This window comes from Clarias gariepinus, chromosome 7, assembly GCF_024256425.1.
Source record: "Clarias gariepinus isolate MV-2021 ecotype Netherlands chromosome 7, CGAR_prim_01v2, whole genome shotgun sequence".
Lineage (NCBI taxonomy): Eukaryota > Metazoa > Chordata > Actinopteri > Siluriformes > Clariidae > Clarias > Clarias gariepinus.
In genome coordinates, this window is record NC_071106.1 from 20,211,359 (window position 1) to 20,230,587 (window position 19,229).

At 36.3% G+C, this 19,229-nt stretch overlaps 1 protein-coding gene across 1 annotated transcript; it reads right to left on the reverse strand.

Annotated features, from left to right (window-relative positions):
• Positions 1–5,837: 5,837 nt before the first annotated feature.
• pnp6 (purine nucleoside phosphorylase 6) lies at positions 5,838–15,769 on the reverse strand. Its single transcript, XM_053499732.1, has 6 exons — positions 15,636–15,769; positions 13,607–13,776; positions 12,954–13,057; positions 11,229–11,404; positions 9,014–9,204; positions 5,838–8,358 (listed from the first exon to the last, which is right to left on the reverse strand). The coding sequence occupies exons 1-6, from the start codon at positions 15,656–15,658 to the stop codon at positions 8,162–8,164; spliced, it is 861 nt and encodes a 286-aa protein (XP_053355707.1). The 5' UTR covers positions 15,659–15,769; the 3' UTR covers positions 5,838–8,161.
• Between the last annotated feature and the right edge of the window lie 3,460 nt (positions 15,770–19,229).

Genomic DNA, 19,229 nt, shown 5'->3' on the forward strand with positions numbered 1-19,229 from the left:
TATTAATGTTTTGTTGATCTTGTTTTGACTTAGGTATTACTGTTTACTACTTAAATAAGTCAGGCTTCTTCCTCCTTTATGCCATCCATGTGCAGTCCTAGTATTGTCTCATATCCTAAATTTACATAGGGAAATTTCCTTTAAGAAAAGGTCAAGAATCCTTGTGGTTGATGTGAAAGGAGTTTTAAAATCGTTTACAGATTAGGTCTGGATATGGACTTTCCATCTTTTCCATCGTCTTCTTCTACTATACTAGCCCAACATAGCAGAAAGTTCTATCTGCCATCCTAATTGTCCTAAAATTTGACAGCCTTGTGCTACCGAATGTGTACATACTCTAGATTGTGTTCATTTTCATTTGATCCCCAGTAGGTTTATACATTTTAGGCATCTAAACTCTTTCTTTAAAATGCCACATTATTAATACTCTAGACTGTAACCCTAATGTATAAAGCTTCTATCCCTCTCTACTATTGAATGGATGGTCAGGAGTGACAGCAGTGTGTACTTGACCAGATCTGCAGATCTGCATCTGCACCAGTTATCTACTATAGCACTTGGCACCAATAATAATAGAAACTCTACACAGAAGAATGTGACCTATTCTATTTTTTTTGGTAATCCCTGCACACTACTTAGCACACACTTTAGTCATAATAGTTACAGGTCATGTGAAATCCTTGATAGAGAAGAGAAGAATGCCATTCCTTCTGCATAGAGAGCATGTGAATGAATTTTTTTTTTTAAATTGATGTACTTGTGGTTTCTTGGAACTTTGTTACAAAATAGACTTTGCATTTTGGATTTTATTCCATGCATCAGTGCATTACAGGTATTCCTTGTTATCGTCAACGTGCAAGAAGATGGTGAAAACAGCGAGTTTATATTAAATATAGAGGTGCTTATCAATCAATCAAAAATATAATCTAAAGTTTATTTATTTTAGTAATTCAATTCAAAAAGTGAAACTCATATTTTATACATAGATTCATTAGGCCTATACATAGACCGATATATTTCAAATGTCTATTTCTTTTCATTTTGATGATTATGGCTTTTAGTTAGTGAAAACTCAAAATTCAGAATCTACATAAGATTAATAAAATTAACAGAGAAACGTTGGACTAATGAAAAGTATGAACATGTAAAGCACTTAATACTTGGTCAGGGCTTCCTTTGTATGAATTACTGCAGCAATGTGGCGTGGCATGGAGGCGATCAGTCTGTGGGACTATTGAGGTCTTATGGAAGCCCAGAATGCTCTGATAGCGGCCCTCAGCTCTTCTGCGTTGTTGGCTCTGGTGTCGCATGCTCTTCTTCAAAATACTCCATAGATTCTCTAAGGTTTAGGTTACGCAAGTTGACAGGCCAATCAAGCACAGCGATATCATGGTCCTTAAGGCAGGTAATAGTACTTTTGGCAGTCTGGGCCAAGTCCTGCTGGAAAATGAAATCCGCATAACCATAGAGCTGGTCAGCAGAGGGAAGCATGAAGTGCTCTAAAACTTCCTGGTAGATGGCTGAGCTGACCATTAACACATTCACTGGACCTCAAGCAACTTGGATTCTGTACCTCTTCTCTTTTCCTCTACACTCTAGGACCTTGATTTCCAAATGCAAAATAGCTTTACAGAAATCTGAAGGTAGAGCTAGATGCCCAATAAAGGCACAGAGAAGGCTTTTCAACCTCTTTAACTGGATATTCACACAGAGTGTACAACTGACCAGAACTGCGATTCTGGCATAAGTGACCTTAGAAGATCCTATGCACCAATTAGTATGCTAATAATGACCATTGCCCTTTCTTATTAATTGCCCCAGTAATTGACCTGGAATAACAAAGTCATGTACAGTAATTTAACATTCAAGATTCACGATACAAAGGACTTTATTAATCCTAGAGGGAAATTGCTTAAATAATGATAAGTAAATTTCAGAACCGGTTGTTTAAAATGCTGCATGAAGATTTCAGATAAATAAGCTATTGTGTTGGCTATCAATAATCAAATTCCACTTTTTTAATAGTCTAGGCTTTGAACTTCATATATTGATGGAGTCAGAGAAAAAGAAGTCTAAATAGCAGTGGACTGTAGGAAAGGAAGCTGACATTCACTTATAACAAACAAAAACTTTCATTTATTATTTGGTCATTATCAAAAAACTGCAGTACCCCTAATGTAAAACACCTGACCCTTTGCAAAAAAAAAAAAAAAAAAATCTTTAATGCATGTTATGCACTACATTGTATTACATCTGACATTCTTGCAACAAAGCTACCTGGAAGTTAACTTCATCACTTATCCAAGCTGTTCAACCTATTGGGTCTTGGTTCAGAGTGCCTCAGTCTGTCACCAACCAGCCACCTGCTGAATTATATAAAGTGGAAGCATGAGATGGAAATTATGCATCAGCAGGAAATACAGGAAAGCCACATCTTATTTGAGAAAGTATAGAAATGTTCTGTTGTATCCCACATGTCTTCTGTTTTCACATACCGTACTCTCCCCTAAAATGCACAAGTTAAGGTTCAAAGATTTATCCCATATGTATTGGTTATTGTGCGCCTTACCCAGTGTGTATCATAAATGCACATTAAGGATTTACATGCTCCCTGTTTGGACTTCTTGATTACAACACAATTTGTAACTGATTAAGATAAATAAATAAATAAATAAATAAATGTTTTAAATGAAAACAGTAACAACAGTAACATTTGTTACTGGAAATTTATGCAATTGTTATTTTTAATATGTTGTAATATCAAAAGATAACGAAAGCAGATCCACTATAATATGCTACTGGAAAAATATTCCAAATTACCTAAAGGCTAGATGAAAACCCTTAATTATCTCAAATCTCCCAAAGCCAATTGTTCTTGAGATAATGAGGCAATAAAAATCTTGCTGGACTCAAAGCCAAAGCGCAACAGATATACAAATAGACGGATGGACATACTGCCAAGCTGTAGACATAATGCCTCCACCATGCAGTGTTGATACAATGCAGGGGTGTACCTTATGTCTCCAATGGTGATCTCTTTCTAAAATCATCATTTATTTGCTCTCGCTATTAAACTCATTGTTGATTTCCTGTCATGAAAGCAGCGAAAGAAATAAACTGTAACATGTCTGCTGACCATTAACTTTATACTCTCTTTAGCTCACTCTTTACCCTAGTGGTGCCCAGGCAAGAGGCATGCAATGGGGCTGCAAGATGTGCTATTGACTCACTGTCCCTCACTTATCATATTAACTTACTGTCACTTTGAAAACACACTGCCTGGCGTTTTTGTCCTATAGTTGATATCAGATAACTGCCTATTGCACAACTGTTCTTCCTTACTGTTAATTGATTTGATAATAGCTGACTGACTGTAAAACTAGAGTAGCACCATGTTTCAGAGAATTTAAAGTGGAATTTTGAGCAAATGTCCCCTTATCTGTTAAAGTTAGGATAAAAATACATGATTTAAGTCCAAAAGCAAACATTATTGAACTGCATAGCCAACCTTGCAATAAAAGGAAGTCGTCGTCTGTTTAAAAGGGACAAAGTTTACAATGTATACTGATCCGATCTAGGGTGTCTAGTGAGTGTTCTTAGAGCTGAGGGTGGCAACTCTTATTCTGACCGACCTCTGTCATGCCTCTGTGCTATAGACAGGATACAATAGACCAAAACAGTCTTGGTTTTGCTAGTAGGAAGATTTGCTCACTCACCTGCCATTTCTGAGGGCAAAACTTAGTATGTGTGACCCTGTTCTTGGAGATCTTTATACACACACACACACACACACACACACACACACACACACACACACACACACACACACACACACACACACACACACACACACACAAACTCTAGAGTGTAGTAAAATTACTGTAATGTATAATTGTTCCTACATTGTGTATTACTACTGGAGACATTAAAAGTATGACAAAACAAGTATGTAGTCAACAAAAAATGTGTGACATAACCCAGAATATGTTTTTTTTAAATAATTCCTCAAAGTACCCACTTTTTGCTTTGATCACTTTGCTTGTCACTTTCCTGTGACAGCCCTCGTGAGAGCCAGTTTTATAGCATGTAATGCTTTGGCAGCTGCACTTACATTTAAATTTAAATGGCTTTTCTCTTTATTTAATACTAAATATTTTTCTGCTCATGATTTCATACCATAACATGAATTTGTACAGTGGTTGTAACAGCACTAGTAAGGCCATTGACTCAGTACTCACTCTTCCTCTGTACAATACTGATGATGGTCTGAAACACATTAAGAAGGCAAAAAAATGTAAATAAACTAACTACCTCTTGACAAAGGCACACCTGTGAAGTGAAAACCATTCCAGATGACTAAGTCATGAATCTATTAAGAGGACATCATGAGAAATGCCCAGCTCTCATCGTACAGTAGCTTCTTTTGATTGTATAAAGCTGATTTGTGATGATGTAAATTGTTAAAAGCGCTATACAAATAAAAAAATAAAATTGTATAAATGTCGCTACTGTGCACAATCTAATGTATAAAGCTTATTCTGGCATGTTTAACACTTTTGTTCACTACAAAGATACTACTCTACATACAGTAGTCTCCATCACAAGAGATGCATTAGTGCCATCGTTGAACCCTAGTTTGGAATCCGCTTTGAAAATCCCCTTTGTCACAATTGATGGCCTCCAACAGTGTAGTGTGTTTTCCGTGCTGATTCCCCCTTATTTGAACACCTTCTTTAAACATTCTGTAGCAGTGTCTATATACATAGTGTAATAAATAATAAAAATAAAGTGTAAGTAACTGCCAAACATCTCACCTTACAAACTCAACGGACACTCATTCTTTTTGGTGCCTTTGGCTGGAGTGTTACTAGAAAGGCAACGTAGTAAAAGCCAATCACATAATTTATAACCTTGAATATAACAGGTTAGCTCTAATTCCCATTGCCAGAATCTTATTTAAGAGAACAGCATACAGCTGCAAAACCAAGTTACATATATGAGAAAATAATATCTTTTTTTCTTGTCTGACAGTTAATGTTATTATTCATTAGACTCTCATCCATAAAAACTGTGTACATGTTTTTTTGTATTCATAAATACATTTTTTTAAATTAATCATTTATTTGGTATATGAATAAATAAAGGCATATGTGTATGTGTGTGAGTGACTGAGTAAATGAGTATATTGTCTGTGCATCGTGCAGAACTTTTATGACCAAAAAGTGCATTTTACAAAAGCAATTTGCTTCCGTTTTTAAAAGTGAAAAAATTAAAACCATGTCTAACTAGTTAATCTGTTTAAGGTTAGGGCTACAATTAAGTCTTGAAAATACTTTTTAAATATGTTTTAAGTAGTTACACAGTTAACAATATACTGTATGCATGGCATTTTATGGATAGAAGAATTCATGGACATTTTAGAAGTCTAGAAATGTAATGCCATGTTTTTAACTCATGTCGATGGTAGTTTTTCTTGCACCAGTACATATTTATTGTTAAAATTATGAATAAAGGTTCATTGAATTTTACAATGTTCACTGGTGTTGTGAGATAAAATAAAAAACAATAGCACCATTGTATAGGTAAAATTCAATGAACCTTTATAACAATAGATATGTACTGGTGCAAGAAAAACTACCATCGACATGAGTTAAAAACATGGCATGACACAGAATCAAATATGAATCAGTCCTATATTTCAACCTGTGGGATTAAAAATGTGATTATAAATCTGTGGAGGCATGTGTGTCCACTCATTCTTTGTAAAAAAAAAAAAGAAATGTATAAAAAACAGGCTTATTTAAGTAATTTAAATGAAGGCAATTGTGCTGCTCATAGTGATTTGACATTCAGAAATCTTTTATTTATTATTTTTTGCTTAGTAGAATAACACTTACTCACTCATTGTCTATACCGCTTTATCCTGCATTTAGGGGGCCTGGAGCCTATCCCAAGAAATTTAGGGCACAATGCAGGTACTGGACAGGGTACCAAACCATCGCAGGGCACACACACAGACAGACACTCACACCCTCATTCACACACTACAGGTAATTTGGGAATGTCAATTAGACTAATCTGCATGTCTTTGGACTGTGGGAGGAAACCGGAGTACCAGGAGGAAACCCACCAAGCACGAGGAGAACATGCAAACTCCACGCACACAGAGATGAGAATGGAACCTGGCCAGGAATTGAACCCGGACCCTAGAGGTACAAGGCGACAGTGCTAACCACTCTTGGTAGCATATGGTAAAATATTATTTATGGTCACTTTTATTTTCAATACTTTCTGCTTAATTCATTCATATAATGTTTCATTAAAAGTAATTGGACACCCACAAATCAGAGTTAGCGGACTGTCTTAATAAGTTTGTTTGGATAAAACAATAAAAAATAAGGACCTCATACTTGTCCATTTGTTCTAAGGCTTCAGAATTACGAGGTAGAGCGCTTGTATTGAATATATATGGTCATGTTCAAAAGTTACCTTCTCTTTTAATTCTTTGTGTTTTTGTGTAAAAACATATAACTTATCTGATTATTGGGGGTTCTTAGTATTAGGCAAATACAATCTAAGATGAATAACAGCATATAACGTTTTTTTTTCACTGGACAAACAAAAATAAAAACATGTGGGCAATAATGAATGCTTCCTTACTGCTTTCACATGATTTAAGAGAGTACGTTGCTGCCATGTGTTGCTAATTATCAGCCCTTAATCAATTGATCATCATAGAACCAAAGTTTTGGCAGTTTGCTGGTTTAGAGCAGTTGTCCCCAACCACAGGGCTGCGGACCGGTACCAAGCCGTGGATGATTCGGTACCGGGCTGCACAGAAAGAATTTAAAATATATATTTGTTTTATTATTAATAAATATTTGATTTAACTAATCTTATTTCCTTTTTATTGACTATGAGAGTCTGCCGAGTGTTATATTTAAAAAAAATTATCAGATTGTCTCCCATTCGCTTCGGTCTGCACATCGCAATAGACCATCTGTCCAACAGCTGAATTATCTGTCTAAATTGTGGCATGCAGCAGGACAATCATCCAAAGCACTCCAGTAAATCTACATCAGAATCACTGTAAAGTAAAACTGGCCTAGTCAAAGTCCAGACCTCTTTCCAACTGAAATGCTGTGGTGGGACCGTATGTCTATAAGGTCATTATGATGTGCATATGCAGATTCCCCAAAACCACAATGAACTAAGGTAATGGCCAATAGTTCTCCACAATGATGTAAAAGACTGATGAAGTCATACAGGAATTGATTAGTTTAAGTTAATGCTGCAAAAGGTAGATCTACAAGATCCTGAATCATGGGGTACTTAGTATAGCCCATATGTTTTTTTTTTTTAGCGTAATTTCTGGTAAATAAATAATGGCATGATGAAATAGTTATCTGTGGTTCATCTGAGGTTGTATTTGCCTAAGACCTGTTTAGATGGTTTTTCCTATGTTTTTACAAAAAAAAAAAAACCCACATAGAATTAAAAGATGGGGTATTAACTTATGAACATGACTATAGCTATTGGCCATGGGCACTTTACTAATACAGTACCAGGCAGCTTACTGCAGGTCTATTAGCATCTTTAGAAATGCCTACTTAAGACTGACCCGATTTGTGTGAGGAGGTGAGACTACCATCAAGTACTGTAAAGCGGAATATGCCATTTGTTGTTATACACAAGCACATGTACAGGCACACACTGTTTGCACAGCAAAACAATCACAGCTAAAATAACTCCCACAGTCCCTGGTCTCCAGGGAACCCTGGCTTGTGATATTATTCTAAAGTACTGACTACAGATAGACAGGTAATTTAAGTGAGTGCAGGTCTCACAGTGAAGAGTCATTCAAAGTATGTGAATCATGTAAGAAATAGCAGATAATTTTTAAACATATACAATTCGACATAATGTTGATTTTGCTGGGATCATATCATAAAGTGTCAGATTGCTAGTGCATTTGTCTAAATAAAACACATAAATATTATAAAGTATTATAAAAAACTCTCTACTACTAATGATAAAGTCTCTTAATCTGTTATAGGTGCATTAATTAATTTTATGTTGCATTAATTTTAAATGCAAAATTTTGGACAATGCAAACATAGACAGTGTTTTTTGGTATGCCTAAATACCAAATAGCATAACTTTATATTTTTTCCACAAGATGAATGACTAAACGCTGCAGGTCTTGAGTAGGCATGTCTGTGGTCCCAGAAACCTCTTCATGGTTGGCATGGTCCTTACTACTGTAGGCAGACACCACATTGTTGGTGATAAGGGAGAGGCCAAAGACACGAATGCCACAGTGACGTGCCACTACCACTTCAGGTACCATGCTCTTTCCTATAAAATTAAAGAAGAAGTAAGGCCACATTTACCCAATGTCACAGAAGTTGCTCATTTTAATTTAGGTTTGTTTCTTATAAGCATGCACACCAAAACCCCCAGTGCTGAATTAAAACTCAGGAGTGTTTATAGGTCCATTTGGACTCAAATGAACTCTCATCTCTTTCTCATTCTTTATACCGCTGCTCCTGTACCGCGTTACAGAAGATCAGGGGGCACTCTATGGAACACTGGACAGGGTGCGGATCTATTGCAGGACAGGATTACGCACATACTAACTTAAATCAGTTAACTGTGGGCAATTAACATTATGTGGCAATTAACATTATGTTAATTGCCACATAATGTTAAGCAATATATATAGCAATATATATATGCGGGCATTTAGACATTGCTGACATTTTAGAATAAGATAACAAAACAAGACAGGTTTTTTTTTTCTATAAAAGCCATTATAATTTTTTTCCACATTTCCATGTTGGGTTTTTGTGTGTTCCTCTTTCTTGAGTTTCTTAAAGAGGGGTTAAAATAAATAAGATAAGAAAATACAGAACAACTTCCCATCACTGATGATTCAGGGTATGATAAGCAGCATTATATTGTTCAAAACAGGATGGTCCTGCATTAGAAATGACAATAAATTACCACTTACCTACAGCATCTGCCCCCACTAACTGAAGCATTTTACACTCAGCCATTGTCTCATAGGTTGGTCCAGGCACCATACAGTAGACTCCATGCTGGAGAAAATTAGCAATGCCTTGCTCCTCAGCTATTTGCCTGGCCATGTGGGCTAAGTCTTTATCATATGCATCCGACATGCAGGGAAAGCGTACACCAAACCTACACATGACACATAACAACAGAAGTTCAGGCAATTGTAGGGGGAGCTCCCAGGTGTTAGGTAAAAATTACACATAATTTTAAATTACCTAAAATAAATAATGTTAAATCTTTCTTATTGTTTTGAATCTGTGAGCATCAATAAGCATTGCAAATATTTGATCTGTTTTTCTGTTCTTATACTTTAATTATTTTAGAAAGTTTAAAGGTGTAATTAACAAAATTTTAGAATATCGGATAACTTCCAGAGTTCTGGGGATGAATCCCAAATAGCAATAAATGAAAAGCCTGTGTGCTAAAATGTACAGTTCCTTGCTCCACACACCAAGCAGTGCCCTTGATCAGGGATTAAAGAGGGATTTGGGATTCAGCCTTGTGTTAGTGGACACAGAACACCACAGAACACCACAGACAAATCAGAGGAAATTCAGAACAACTTAGAAGCACTTACTAACTAGACAAAGTGTTGTTTAAGATTACATAATGTTATCAGTGTTTTCTTGCAGAAATGCCTCAGTGACTGGTTTTGAATGTGGGTTTTGGCTGGCATCTTCTCTCCCCTCTTTCCATTACAGCAGACCATACCAACGTACTTTCGCCCATGGTGATGACCAACACTTAGTTAGTCCAATAAATAACAGTTATTGGAACACCTGTGACATGGAGTGATACATATACAGTAGTTCCCAACTAAACAATCTGAGTGAATAAGTTACATTTAACTATATTCCTAGGTGTTCTAATAACCTTCAATTAAACTAACTGTCAGTCACCAGCAGAGGTGACAACCCTGGCTTCAGGAATTTAAAGTCTTGCCACATCTGGGTAAATAGTTGTGCTAATTAGAATCTGTCAGGTGAAAGTAAGTTGGCACAGTCTGCCATACGGTGAAAAGAACAACTGACTGCCAAAAACACATTCCAAACCATAGAAGCAATTTCAACAATAAAACATTTAATATCATTTAAACAAAACATTTTCAGTCCTTAATAATGGCTCCCAATCATTCCAATTTGCATCTGAACCATCCATAATTCTTTATTTGAGGCTACAAAGCTAACTAGATCCTATTACAAGGATGAAGTCTAAATTGCTCTCCAACCCCTAATCAAGGGCACTGCTTGGTGTGTGTGTGTGACAATGTATTTTTCACCCTAGTTCACTAGCTTTCCATTTAATTCTCTTTAACTCAGAACCTGGGATTTAACCAAGGTGATATTTTAAGTTGTAATAACTGGATTAGTGGTTAGTTAGCTTCGTCAGTGGCAGAAGCATATGTCATGGCGGAGCAAAATAACTGAGAAACAAATCATAATCCATTGATAATAAATGGGTTTTGCTGAACTGTTGTATAAAAGCAATATCACTCTCAAGGTTGTGCTGTATTGTTGGCTGCAGCATGGCAGTATCCTGCCTATGACCACATCATAGCCTATATCCAGCAATACAGCACTCTCTCTCATGTGGTGTTGCTTAAATATTGCCACTTGTGAAATGCCTCTTGTTTTATCAGATTACTTGATCAGAACTAACCACTGTTTAATATTCAAATTTTCACAAAGTCACTCACTCACTCACTCACTCACTCACTCACTCACTCACTCACGCACTCACTTACTCACTCACTCACTCACTTACTCACGCACTCACTCACTCACTCATCGCCTTATCCTGTAAACAGAGTCAAGAAGTGCCTGGACCCTATTGCAGGATAGGACACAAGGACTAGACTGGGTGCCATTGCACGGCACACACACAGACACATACACACTATGGACAATTTGGGAACACCAATTAGGCTAATCTGCATGTCTTTGGACTGTGGGAGAAAACCCGAGCCCTCGAAGGAAACCCACCAAGCACAGAGCAAACATGCAAACACCATGCACACAGACCATAAGCGGGAATTAAACCCTCAACCCTGGAGGTTGCAAGGAGATAGTGCTAGACACTTTTTATTAAGGATCATACAAATACCAGCCTTCTTTCAAAACCTTTTTTACAGATATAAACCTGTAACTCACCTCTCATCATTTGGGCCACACAGGGGATTCTGGCCAGCAAAGCCGGGAATATTGATGTGGTCCTTGATCATCATAATGTCTCCTACATTAAAATTGGAGTTTAATCCTCTTGCAGCATTTGTAACAATTAAAGTCTCGACCCCAAGAAGGAAAAAGACACGTACTGGGTATGTGACCTGTGCGGGGGAAAACGGTGTATTTTATGCTGATTCAATAAAGCAAAAGCTACAGATAATATGTTCTGTCTTTAAAATAATCACATTTATAATTAATATTTGTTTGTTTTTTTGTTCAAAATCATATAAACATAAATTAGTAGTCTATATTTATTTATATGGACAATCTTTTCCATTTTTGCACATTTCTGTTGCCTATGCAAATCTGTTATTAATATTATTTCTATTAACAGAGAAATGGCATCTTGAATACAAACTTCTTTTCATTTTCATTTTATTAACTACAGTTCAATGATTTTAATTGTAGTTCAGATTATTTCTGTTTAAAGACCCAGTCATAAACAAAAATAATCTAAACTACAATTAAAATCATTGAACTGTAGTTACACTTTACATTCTGAAATAGGGAGTAAACCCTTCCACTCGTTGTAGTTTATAGTTCATAGTTCTTTTGAGACTAATGTCACAAGAGCAAGATTGTTGAATTCAGGTGTCTGTAGTGAAACTGTGCTATAGGTTAACCAAAACTGTAAGTGATTAAATAAAATTAAATGTGTCTGTTTAGAGGTATATGATTTATGATTATAAGAATGTGTCAACTGAAATGTTCTTGCTCATCTTTAGCTTCAGTGTTAATCATTAGCCTTTACCAGAGGCTTCCTTTAGAGGCATTCATTTGTAATCATAAGGAAGTTTGTCTGAGCTTCATTCCACATTTGCTGACACCACTCCCATTATATGATATAAATCATTTGTATTGCAAGTTACTGTTTAACACAAGTCTATATTATCGCTGCAGCTTTCACTTTATGATTTCGTGAATGATCAAAAAATTTTTTTTTGTATTTGCTTCTCTTGCATCGAGAGGAGAAAATTTAATCAGAGTGCCATCATGTTGCAAGGCCAGCAGGCACATACTGTATAGGTGCAGCCTACCAGTACTTCAGGTAGCCCTATCATGCCATGCCATCACACACACCATGCTGATGGCCTAGGATGAACTCTGAGATTCAACAGTCCTCACTCTGATGTTTCTTGTGAACATAAAGTTTCTCTGCCTGTGCCTGAATGGCTTTCTGCTTTGGGCTGCTGCCACATGATTGGCTCATAAAATAAGTTCATAAATGAGCAGGTCTGTACAGGTGTTCCGTCAGTGAGTAAATGTGTAGGCATGAGGTATGATTGCTTTATAAATGGCTATTTATCAAGTACTCATTTGCTCCGATTCTTTTTGACATTATTCTATTGCGCACAAACATTCAAAAGTAAAACAAAATTCCTATGGAAAAAGAAATCCTGATCTCTTTAACAGTCAATGCATTTAACTTTTGGTTTAGCCTATGCTATAGTAGTGTACTGTAGAAATGTACTGATTATGTGATAAATACATTTTTATAACTTTTCTATGAGTAATTGTCACTTTGTAATAGGTCTTGATATCAGTTTTTTTTTTTTTAAATAAATGAGCTTTCTGTTTTGCCACTCAACTGTTTTTCATAATCAGATAAGCAGATTAAATGACTGTACATTAAATAAGAATGTTTCTCACCATGGCAGTGTCACAACCTTCAAAGAAATGAAAACTGTCTTTCATGCAAACACACTGCTTTCCTTTTAGCTCCCCAAACACCAGCTGATCTTCATGGTCTGGTACTGCATAGTGAGTAAGAAAGAGAGAGAGAGAGAGAGAGAGAGAGAGAGAGAGAGAGTGAGAGAGAGAGAGAGAGAGAAAGAGAGCTTTTTACTTCTGCAAATGTAAGCAGTCCAAAAAAAAACAAAAAACAATATATACTATCTTAAATTATTGAAACTCTTGTTCATTACTTGTTCATTAGATAGAAAAACTATAGAAGTTTTGCCTGTAGATATGTAGTATAATTAATTTGTATTTATTTGTAGGTTAGTCTTGTGTGATGGCAAGAATGGATCATAAATAGTTTCACTAACTGACTTCTTGCCAGTGTTGTGGCACTTCTCAATATAAACACTTGTCCCAGCTAAATTGTGTGAAAGTGTCATTAGCAGTGGTTCCCTTTCTTACAGAAAAAACTAACTTGCTTTTGGTCAACTGAGGCACTTGTTTCAGTTAGATATAAGTTGCTTAAAATTGAATCACCTTCCATCTTAATGAGCAATAAAACAAATAATAAGTATTAACTTATTATTATTGTGTAATCAAATTGTCTTTTGAGATATGCATACCTGTACTGTGGGGAAAATGCGGTATGTTGTTATACGGAAACGCAGCCCTGTTGTTCAGCAGGTCTGACAGGCCTTCAAGACCCGATCCACAGATAATTGCTACTTTGGGCCGGACATTTGTTTGAGCCAAAAGCCAGTCTACTGTCTCTTTGCACTCTTCATATGTGTACCTAATTCAAGAAATAAGAAATAATTTCTGTCATGAAACTTGGTCTTGAGCTCATTTTCAAGCATTTGGAGATCTAAGAATTTATAAGTCACAGTATACAGTTAATAATATGCTGATTATGGTATCACAATATGTGCACTGAGTCACTCCAGTGATGACTACTGAGGTACATTTTTTTAGGGTAATAAAGGAAGGTATGAGGCTTGTAGAATTTGTTCTGTAGTTGAAAAAAATGGTGTATAAGAAGAACAAAACAAAGCTGTCAGTAACATCTGCTTAAAACTGCTTTTCCTTCCATCATTTAAACACTCACCAACATGAAATCTACAATGAAATGAATTGCCATTAGCAGGTACACAATTAAATTCCCATAACAGTTTTTTAGAAATAAAGAATATTAATAAAGGGACATGTGCACAATAGATTGGCAAAAGTTATGAATTCTCAAATCTTACAGAAATGGTTAATTTCTGTATTATGGTTGAAATACTAGATAACTAATTTCTTCATGCCTCATAATATATACAGGTGGTTTCTCCTAAACAATAACAATATTATTGTAGCTAAGTTTAGATCTTTTTATAAGTAACAGATTAATCCCATCCTGTTTATAGGTATCCAGGCAAACAGAAAATTATGTGCCCAAACTTATTATAAAAAAATCTAGTGTACCTATACATTACATTAAATCACATTTTGGATCATAATATTGTGAATTAAAATAACAATTATAAAAGCTTAGCTATAATTGTATTTCTTATAAAATTATAAAATAAATGGATTTCGATCATTTCTAAAAAGGACAAGTTATAAGTAGTAAGCCAAGAACTATACCTAAAAATAACATTAGACTTATATTTGTGCTATCACAATGAATATACTTCTCATTAGAAAGTGCACTAAAGCAATTCTTCTAAAAAACGATCAAGTTAACGTGTTATTTGGTAACCATAAAATGTCAGTGATCATAAATGTTTATCTCTGCTTCAAGTTTTATAGACCAAAATTAACGCTAAATTAGAGCTGGCATGACAGCAAGTACAACTTTAACCTCGATCAGGTTGAATTTTACAGATAGCTGGACTTTCGTCGCGCAAGTTTTGCTGGGCGTCACGTGACATGGATGCTACATACTGGGGAAGGGGCGCAGCACGTGGCGCTGTCCGTGGTGCTGCCGCGCACACACACACACACACACACACACACGCACTGACTGCGGGATTTAAATAAGGCTCCGTAATTCTGGGCCTGTCACTATTGGACTCTGGAAAGCTCACATGAAATGCACAATGGTTTTTAGCGACCAGTGCAGTTTTCAAAAGGCTGAATGTGCTCCTTTTGAAAAGCTTTGGCAAACAATCCAAATCCACAGCGTATCTGGAATTTAGTCAGTGCATGGTCTGGCCCTTTAAGAGGCACCCTGGCACAGTGACATTCCCCAAACAGGATAGAAGAACAGTACTAATCTCTCTCTTATACTCGACAGGAAAAATAATAATAATAATAATAATAATAATAATAATAATAATAATAAGAATAATATACTGAAACTGACGATTTTTCTTACATTTCATGAAACGTAGCTACGAGGAGCTGAAACTTTAATATGTGTGCTTATATGCAGTTTATGATAAAACTCTGTATTGATTGTATACGGTAACGATGATAAAAATGACACATAAAAAATAAAATTAATAAAAACCTCGATCACAGAATTTTAATGAAACTCCCGTTGCTAAGCTTCGACCGTTACACGGTGGTCTGATTAACAGGTTTACAGTAATATGACCTTTCTCCTAGCATCATTAGGTAAATTATGACCAGGACGTATAGACGATTTAATTCTCCAAATAATCTTACCTGCACTGGCTGGATGCGAACATTTCCGGAGCGGCTGAGGTGCGGAACCAACAAAACGCTTAGATTAAAGAACGTCTTTGCAATTTCGGTTACGAGTAGATTAATTGTAACCAAGCGACGGGACACACTCGAGGTACTCGGCTGGGATGGCGTGATGTAGGCGGGGTCACAGAGCGCGGCGGGTTCTTTAAAATGTAGGTCGAAGCGATAATCCAGTTTTTTAACAGACTAAGCTGCTAAATCAGCACGTGATGTACATCACTGCCAGACTGGATATAATACTAATACTGATCCGGTATAAATTTCAGGTATAAACGACAAATTTGGACATTTGGACAATTATCTGTGAAATTTTGCTTATATGTTCTTCTAAAGTTCTTCTAACTCATTTGTTTGATATGTTTGTCCACTCACAGTCACTGCATTATCTGTAACCTATAAGTAAAAAAGTACTAATAAAGGCTGTGTCAGTCATATCATGTGTCATATCAATGGTGATCAGTTTTTATTTTCTATGTCTAACCTCAAAAACAGAGATGCCACATGCTTGAAAAAAGGCAGTTAGGGGAGGGGATCTCTCTCTTTCTCTCTCTCTCTCTCTCTCTCTCTGAGAGAGAGAGCGAGAGAGGGAGATAAAGATAGATAGATAGCTATATATATATATATATACAGTGGTGTGAAAAACTATTTGCCCCCTTCCTGATTTCTTATTCTTTTGCATGTTTGTCACACTTAAATGTTTCTGCTCATCAAAAACCGTTAACTATTAGTCAAAGATAACATAATTGAACACAAAATGCAGTTTTTAAATGAAGATTATGTTATTAAGGGAGAAAAAAAACTCCAAATCTACATGGCCCTGTGTGAAAAAGTAATTGCCCCCCCTTGTTAAAAAATAACTTAACTGTGGTTTATCACAGTTAAAAGTTCAATTTCTGTAGTCACCCCCAGGCCTGATTACTGCCACACCTGTTTCAATCAAAAAATCACTTAAATAGGAGCTACCTGACACAGAGAAGTAGACCAAAAGCACCTCAAAAGCTAGACATTATGCCAAGATCCAAAGAAATTCAGAAAAAATGAGAACAAAAGTAATTGAGATCTATCAGGCTGGTAAAGGTTATAAAGCCATTTCTAAAGCTTTGGGGCTCCAGCGAACCACAGTGAGAGCCATTATCCACAAATGGCAAAAACATGGAACAGTGGTGAACCTTCCCAGGATTGGCCGGCCGACCAAAATTACCCCAAGAGCGCAGAGACAACTCATCCGAGAGGCCACAAAAGACCCCAGGACAACAACTAAAGAACTGCAGGCCTCACTTGCCTCAATTAAGGTCAGTGTTCATGACTCCAACATAAGAAAGAGACTGGGCAAAAACGGCCTGCATGGCAGATTTCCAAGGCAAACCACTTTTAAGCAAAAAGAACATTAAGGCTCATCTCAATTTTGCTAAAAAACATCTCAATGATTGCCAAGACTTTTGGGAAAATACCTTGTGGACCGACGAGACAAACGTTGAACTTTTTGGAAGGTGCGTGTCCCGTTACATCTGGCGTAAAAGTAACACAGCATTTCAGAAAAAGAACATCATACCAACAGTAAAATATGGTGGTGGTAGTGTGATGGTCTGGGGTTGTTTTGCTGCTTCAGGACCTGGAAGGCTTGCTGTGATAGATGGAACCATGAATTCTACTGTCTACCAAAAAATCCTGAAGGAGAATGTCCGGCCATCTGTTCGGCAACTCAAGCTGAAGCGATCTTGGGTGCTGCAGCAGGACAATGACCCAAAACACACCAGCAAATCCACCTCTGAATGGTTGAAGAAAAACAAAATGAAGACTTTGGAGTGGCCTAGTCAAAGTCCTGACCTGAATCCTATTGAGATGTTGTGGCATGACCTTAAAAAGGCGGTTCATGCAAGAAAACCCCCAAATAAAGCTGAATTACAACAATTCTGCAAAGATGAGTGGGCCAAAATTCCTCCAGAGCGCTGTAGAAGACTCGTTGCAAGTTAGCGCAAACGCTTGATTGCAGTTATTGCTGCTAAGGGTGGCCCAACCAGTTATTAGGTTCAGGGGGCAATTACTTTTTCACACAGGGCCATGTAAGTTTGGATTTTTTTTCTCCCTAAATAATAAAAACCATCATTTAAAAACTGCATTTTGTGTTTACTTGTGTTATCTTTGACTAATAGTTAAATGTGTTTGATGATCAGAAACATTTAAGTGTGACAAACATGCAAAAGAATAAGAAATCAGGAAGGGGGCAAATAGTTTTTCACACCACTGTATATATATATATATAGATAGATAGATAGATAGATAGATAGATAGATAGGTAGATACTGTAGATAGATAGATAAAGGGACAATGAGTGATTTCACCACATATGGGACTCTTTCTAACCCTTTCTAAGTTCACTATGCACGCACATAACTCACTTACACGTAAAGGAAATTTAGCAAGGAGCTCAGAATTGAACATATGTGAGATGGCCAAGCTACCCACTGTGCCCTGTGCCACTCCATAAAAAAAACCTCAAAATCCTTTTGCTACATTCAAAAGACATCTCAGCTATAGAAACATGCATTTAGGACTTGTATATTAATAATAAATGGAATAAGCACAACATTACAGATGATTTTTCCAGAATTAAGGAACATTGTGTTTTTTATTATTAAAGCATTTTGTCTGCGCAAACAGGAGCACGAGCTGATTAACAAGTACGTTCTCTATCAACCGATCGAAAGACACGGGCGTAAAAAGCGTGGTAGGCCAAAACTTCTCTACCCGCAGTACAAAGGCAAGTTGATCAACAGTGAGACACTGCCAACAGTCGACGAAATGAGAACAACAGCATGAGACAGAACGGAATGGTGCAAGTTTGTTGATGCCTGCAAACCCATAATATTTGCAGCCAACTGATGATGATGATTATTAAAGCATAAAGTAATTATATTCCAACAACCAATTTTTTTCCTTTTTTTAAAACTATGAATATTATCAGAAAGGATTTTCATGGAACATTTCACATCCAAATAATAAATCATAATAACCCTCACTATGAAATTAATTTGCATTTAGGCTTATGTTACTGATGTACCATTCATTTTTGCAATTCTTTAGCCACAATGTTTTGGTCAAAAAGTTAATTCTGTTTTGTGCATTTTCCTATTTTCTTTTTTAAGTTAAAAGACCAAACAAATTTACTTATTAGCCTGAGTGGAATATCGACAATGACAGCATGATCATGTGTTTAATGTATGCAAGTGGCCTCTCTTGATCTGAATGCAAAAGAGCACCTGTGGGATGCAATCTAGTAAAGTCAGGTCAAATGGGGACTATGGCTCAACACACAGCAATATGCAAAACTACATAAAGCACAAATACACAACAGTGTGAGATTCAATAGGACCAAATAGTACAGAGAACAGAACTACATATAAAAAGTCTAGTGGATACACAAGTCGATTAACATGGATTTTATACTGTAAATTATTTTGTAATGTATTAAAAAATTACTATATATCTGTAGTAGTAATATGTATAGAGTATTGAGTCCTTCTAGTTAAGGTGTTTGGCCAACCTAGGTGA